Source organism: Arachis hypogaea, chromosome 7 (assembly GCF_003086295.3).
Source record: "Arachis hypogaea cultivar Tifrunner chromosome 7, arahy.Tifrunner.gnm2.J5K5, whole genome shotgun sequence".
Taxonomy (NCBI): Eukaryota; Viridiplantae; Streptophyta; class Magnoliopsida; order Fabales; family Fabaceae; genus Arachis; species Arachis hypogaea.
This window is the reverse complement of record NC_092042.1, coordinates 56,911,314-56,917,782: the sequence shown is the minus strand read 5'-3', so window position 1 is coordinate 56,917,782 and position 6,469 is coordinate 56,911,314. Positions and strand designations below refer to the sequence as shown.

General features: G+C 30.3%; 2 protein-coding genes across 2 annotated transcripts; both read right to left on the bottom strand.

The window, feature by feature from the left end:
- Positions 1-2,568: 2,568 nt before the first annotated feature.
- Positions 2,569-3,144, bottom strand: LOC140174375 (secreted RxLR effector protein 161-like). The gene has a single exon (XM_072198821.1). It carries the CDS (start codon positions 3,142-3,144, stop codon positions 2,569-2,571), a length of 576 nt encoding a protein of 191 aa, XP_072054922.1.
- Positions 3,145-5,535: 2,391 nt separating this feature from the next.
- On the bottom strand, positions 5,536-6,201 carry LOC140174374 (uncharacterized). The gene has a single exon (XM_072198820.1). It carries the CDS (start codon positions 6,199-6,201, stop codon positions 5,536-5,538), a length of 666 nt encoding a protein of 221 aa, XP_072054921.1.
- Between the last annotated feature and the right edge of the window lie 268 nt (positions 6,202-6,469).

Here is a 6,469-nt window from a genome sequence, read left to right as displayed (position 1 = left end):
AACGATGTTCTCACCCTCTATAGATTTCTCCTTTTAGGATAGACAAAAAAGCTTGCAGAGTTTTTACTAAGTTATTAGCTATGTTGGTTCTATTTGTATATATATGTTAAAGATTTTTTCTTGCCTTTATTATCACATTCTTGTAAGAGGAATATGAGTTGTGATTATAATAATATGTACGTATATTATATCTATAATTTACTTACGTAAGAAGTTTTGTATGTTTGTATGTGTGGAGTAAAAGAAAAATCACTTTCAATTTTTCAAAGAAAACAGCGATATGGTTTCGAGTGAAAGGTTCCTATTTTATTACTAAATATACAAAAATTATTTTTATATCCTCGCTATCAGAGTAGCACAGCCGAAAACATAATATTTCGGTAGTAAGAATGTTAAATATCAACTCTGCAATGATAGATGTTCTCGCCTCTAACTTCCAAGAAAAAGAGAATCTCATTAACATCTCTATAGCAAACCAAGGATTTGTGTAACCCCTTGAAAAATCAATCCAAAAATCTCATGTTTTTTCTCTTTGACTTGGCACAGAACTTATATACACAATTGCATAAGCCTATTCCACATATCCACAAGAGAATTCTGCACAGACCACCTTAGAATAGTGGCTCGAAACATTATCAGAAATTTCTAACCAAGAAAAAAGAATCCAAAATGCTATTACTATGCCCTTGAGGTTTCTTAATATGAACTGCATCATACCTTAATTTATTTTAAAATAATTTCATATTCTGAAAAGTGTGTCTCTAAGATAATAAAGTTATATATAATTTATATAACTTTATTAACTGTTTAAGATGTATCCAAACTAATTTATTGCTAACTTTTTTAATATTTTAAGCTATTATATGTGAACAATCCATATAAATAACAAGAAATATAACAAGAAATGAATCACGAACCTTAAAAAGTTAAGTAGTGATGCCATCGAGTGGATTTTCGCCATCCTAAGCTATCATCATTCAAGGATTTGTAGTGCTTTGACATTTTATAGATTTAATATATATATTATTATCATTTTAATGTTTTAATATAGGATATTAGTTATTATCGGTTTCGTTTAATATTAAATGTTTTAGAAACATATTATCACAATATTAGGAATACCAAATATATAAAAAAGATATTAGTTTATAAATAAATTATAAAAATTCCGTAGCAAACTTTTTCATGGTATGTGTTAGGTATATGATTATGAGAAGATAACAAAATTTTATATTTGTGTAGTGGTTTCAAGGCACGATTAGATCATTTTTTTTAGAGAAATATTTGTCCCCACACTTAGTTGCTATAGGGTTGATGACAACATTATCTCAGGATACAATGAAACCTAAGAATTTCTTAATTAATAATAATAAGAAATTCTCAACTCTATTGAACAAAGAAAATTTCTTAATAGTTGATTAAAATGTACACTTAGACTTGTATTTTTGAAATAGTAGACAAGGACTTATTTATACATATTGCACGTAGCAATTATGATTAGTTATGTATACAAATGGTTGTGTCTTTTCTATTGCCAATAGATACAATGTTTTGAACATACACAATTCTTAAAGAGTTGTGTCCCTTTAGCCAATAGACACAATGTTTTAAACTTACACAATCCTTAAAAGATTGTGTCCCTTCAACCAAATGGTACTAAACGGTTAATAACCGTTTATTAATATTAATAATAATATTAATAATGATATCAATAATATTAATAATATTAATTAATCAAATTTGTAAATACCCTTCAATCCCCCACTATTTACAAAATTTAAATGTCATACAAGTATATGCATAAAAAATGTGTCACTAAGATTAAACATTCTTTTAGTGTAAATTTTAAAGTTCTAACGAAGTAATATGTGTCTAATCGATTAAACCTATACTCCATATGCTAGTACCAAAAATCACGCACATTACTTATACCCTCCAAGTTCAAGAGTTTGCAATTTTAAGCACTTATTTGGCCTTGTGCTCATCCTGGTTTCATGAATATTTACGAGAATAAAACCTCTAAAATTCTCGATTAGAGCGGCACCACTCTTATATTCATATAGGTGGAATATTTTGGTAGATAATATTATCATTCCATCATTAAGAGTTTAAACTTACCCTCCTAATTTATTATAAATAGCACTAAATCCTATACCTTAATGCTCTAATTGCTAAATAACTTGTTATTACCCATTAAACCTTGCAACTAGTGGTCTACTAGAATAAGGTTGGGTTCCCAACATTTAGCAATAATAGGTTTTAATCCCATTTTAGCAGTAGTTTCTTTGATTTTATCCCTTGAAAAACCTTTAGTCAAAAGGTCTGCTAAATTTCCTAGAGATCTTACATAGGTGATGGTAATTACACCATCATCTATTAGTTGCCTCAAAAATTCATATCTAAAACTTATATGTCTAGACATTCCATTATAAACCTTATTATATGCTCGAGACATGGTTGATTCATTATCACAGAAGATTGAAATGGCTGTCGTCTGCTGTGGCCACAGATTTATATCATATAACAAATTTCTTAACCATTCCGCTTTTTTACCTGCGACTGATAAAGCTACAAACTCAACCTCCATAGTAGAATGTGTAATACATGTTTGTTTTTTTTAGGCCAACTTATTGCTCCACCACCTATAGTGAAAATCCATCCTGAAGTGGATTTGTTGTCACTAAGATTTGTAATCCAACTTGCATCGAAATAACCTTCTAAGACTACGGGATAATCACTATAATGTAATTCAAAGTTTATGGTTTTCTTGAGATAACCAAGAACTCTTGTTATAGCTTTCCAATGTTGATTGCTAGGCTTTCCTGTAAACCTTGATAATTTACACACAGCAAATGCTATATCCAGTCTAGTACAATGCATTGCATACATTAAACTTTCTATAGCACTAGCATATTCTAATTGTGCTATAAGTCTTCCCATGTTTCCTTCTAATTTAAGATTAGGATCATACAACGTATTGGATTCTTTAATTGTGAGATGATCAAACGTTTCCAATACCTTTTTGATATAATGAGATTGGCTTAAAGTAAAGCCAACTTCATTCTTATGCACCTTTATGCCAAATATTGTATCAACTTCATTTAAATCCTTCATCTTGAATTTAGAAGTTAGATACTCCTTCATTATACGAATTCCTTCTAAATTTGTTCCGATGATTAACATATCATCAACATATAAACAAATGATTACTCTATAATCTTTAGAAAATTTTGAGTAAATACATTTATCCACACTATTATGTGAGAAGCCATTTGATAACACCACTGAATCAAACTTCTGATGCCATTGTTTAGGCACTTGTTTTAGCCCATACAAAGATTTAATCAATTTGCAAGTTTTCTTTTCATTTCCGGGTAGCACATAGCCTTCCGGTTGCTCCATATAAATTTTTCCATTAAGATCTCTATATAGAAAAGCCGTTTTAACATCCATTTGATGTATATGAAGCTTATGTATGGATGCTAATGCTATAAGAGCCCTAATAGAAGTCATTCTTGCCACAGGTGCGTAGGTATCAAAATAGTCTAGACCTTCTTGTTATCTAAACCCCTTGGCCACTAACCTTGCTTTAAAGGTTTATCATGAAGCATCAGTATTATACTTTCTTCTAAATACCTACTTACATCCTATAAGCTTTGATCCTGGAGCCAAATCAACTAAGACCCAATTATTATTAGATAATATTGAGTCTATTTCATCATTTATTGCTTCTTTCCAAAAAGCAGAATCCCTTGAAGCCATAGCCTCTTTGAATGTTTGAGGATCATCCTCTATGTTCATAATAATAGGAATCTTGTTTGTTACAGAATTCCTAGTTTCTTCTACCAAAAAGGTGATAGCCTGAGAAGAAATAAAATCTGGACCCAAGTTCTTTTCTTTTCTTACTCTCAAGCTCTTCCTTGGTTCAATCAATTTTTTGTCACTTAGACGTTTATTATTTTGATTATTTATTTCTTGTGAAATATTAGTATCATTTTGGGGATACTCTGAATTAGAAGTTGAATCATTGATAAAATTATTTTCAATAAATTCTACTTCTCTTGATTCAACAACTACATTAGACTCTAAGTCTAATATTCTATATGCTTTAGAATTTTGAGCATATCCTATAAAAGTGTCTTTTATGGCTCTTGACCCCAATTTGGTTCTCTTTCGATCAGGAACTCGATGAAAGGCTAAACACCCCCACACTTTAAGATAATTTAAATTAGGTTTCCTTCCTTTCCAAATTTCATAAGGAGAAACCTTTCTATATCTTGATGGTATTCTATTATGGATATGACATGATGTTAATAATGCTTCACCCCACAAATTGTAAGGTAATTTTGAATTTAGTAACATTGAATTAACCATATCCACTAAGGTATGGTTTTTTCTTTCCGCCAAACCATTTTGTTGCGGAGTATATGGAGTGGAAGATTCATGCACAATACCATGTAATTCACAAAAGTGATCAAATTCATTAGAAAAATATTCTCCACCTCGATCACTACGAAGAACTTTTATTTTCTTATTATGCATATTTTCTACTTCCACTTTATATTTCTTAAACATTTCAAAAGCTTCAACTTTATTTCTAAGCAAATACAGATAAGTAAATTTAGAACAATCATCAATAAAAGTTATAAAATATCTTTTTTCTCCTCTAGTAATATTGCCATTTAGTTCACAAATATCACTATGAATAAACTCCAATAAATATGTATTTTTTCAACTTTAGAAAAAGGTTTCTTAGTAATTTTGGATTGTATGCAAATATCACATTTCTTATTAAAATCCTTATTACTAAAATCAATATAGTTATTCTTTTGCATATATTCAATTGATTTGTAATTTAAGTGTGCTAAACTACTATGCCATAAATCACAAGGATCAACAACATACAATGAAACATTCACTTTATTAATACTAAGTTTAAACATGCCTTCAGTACAATATTCTTTTCCTACGAATACATCATTCTTAAGCAAGATCACTTTATTGGATTCCATTATAACTTTGAATCCTTTCTTACACAAGAGATTAACAGAAACTAAATTTTTTCTCAAATCTAGAACATGAAGTACATTTATTAAATTTAATTTCTTTCCAAGTGTAAAATTCAATTCCACAGTTCCTTGACCACAAACGTTGGCTGAGTTGTCATTGCCCATTAAGACCTCTCTATTGTTCACTTCTTCATATGTTTTGAATTGGTTGCGATCATTGCTAACGTGAATAGTAGCCCCTGAATCTAACCACCATTCAAGTGATTTTCCTTGTGTTGCTATGTTAACTTCTTTAACCATGCCAATATGCATGTTTTGTACTTTTTCTACAACCATAGCAATTAGGTCATTCTCTTCCACTAAGTTGGTCTTTGGTGCTTCCTTTTTCAGAAGTCTACATTCTTTGATATAGTGTCCTTTCTTGTGACAATGATAACACTCTCTTTGTCTCTTCTTATCTTGCTTTGAATCTTTAGAGGACTTTCTTTTCTTCTTATTGGTGTTGTTTTCACCAATATGATTCACTTTAGAACTTTGAGAAAGATACACAGCATCGCGTTTTTTTAGTTTCCTCCTCTATACGTATATGCCTTAGTAATTTCTCAATTGTGAAGTCCTCACCAAGATGTAAAAGTTTCTTCCTATAACCATTCCAAGATGAAGGTAATTTTGAAATAATTGCTCCAACTTGTAATGATTTAGGGATCACCACTTGTAGATCACGAAGTCTACTTACAAGGATTTGTAATTCATGAATTTGATCCATGTCAAGCATAGTATCATTCATAATAAATTCAAAATATTTTATCATAATAAACTTATCTGTTCTTTGTCGTTCGGTATTGTACTTTTCTTCCAAAGATTTCCAAATCTCTAATGGTGATTGAATTGACATGTAGAGATCATAGAGTCGGTCGGATAAAGTATTGAGAATATGACCTCGACATGCAAAAGTATCTTCATCACGTTTCTTTTTAAATTGAACAATCTTTTCTTTCTCTTCCAATGTGGAATTTTCAGCGGCATCAGCAATTGGTGTAGTCTTTGGGTCAATCAAATATGCAAGATTGAGAACTGAAAGAAGAAACATCATCTTGTCTTTCCAACGGTTGAAGTTCGTTCCATCAAGACGATCTAATTTGACAAACTCTTGATTCATGACCTTGAACGTAGTGTTTTGATCTTGTGTCATATTCAAGAAATATCTCTCTAAAATTATTGGGTATATTATTATGAGAAGATGACAAAATCTTATATTTGTGTATTAGTTTCAAGGCACGATTAGATCGCTTTTTTTAGAGAGATATTTGTCCCCACACTTAGTTGCTATAGGGTTGATGATAATACTCTCCCAGAATACAATGAAACCTAAGAATTTCTTAATTAGCAATAGTAAGAAATTCTCAACTCTTTTGAACAAAGAAAAATTCTTAATAGTTGATTAAAATGTACACTTAGTA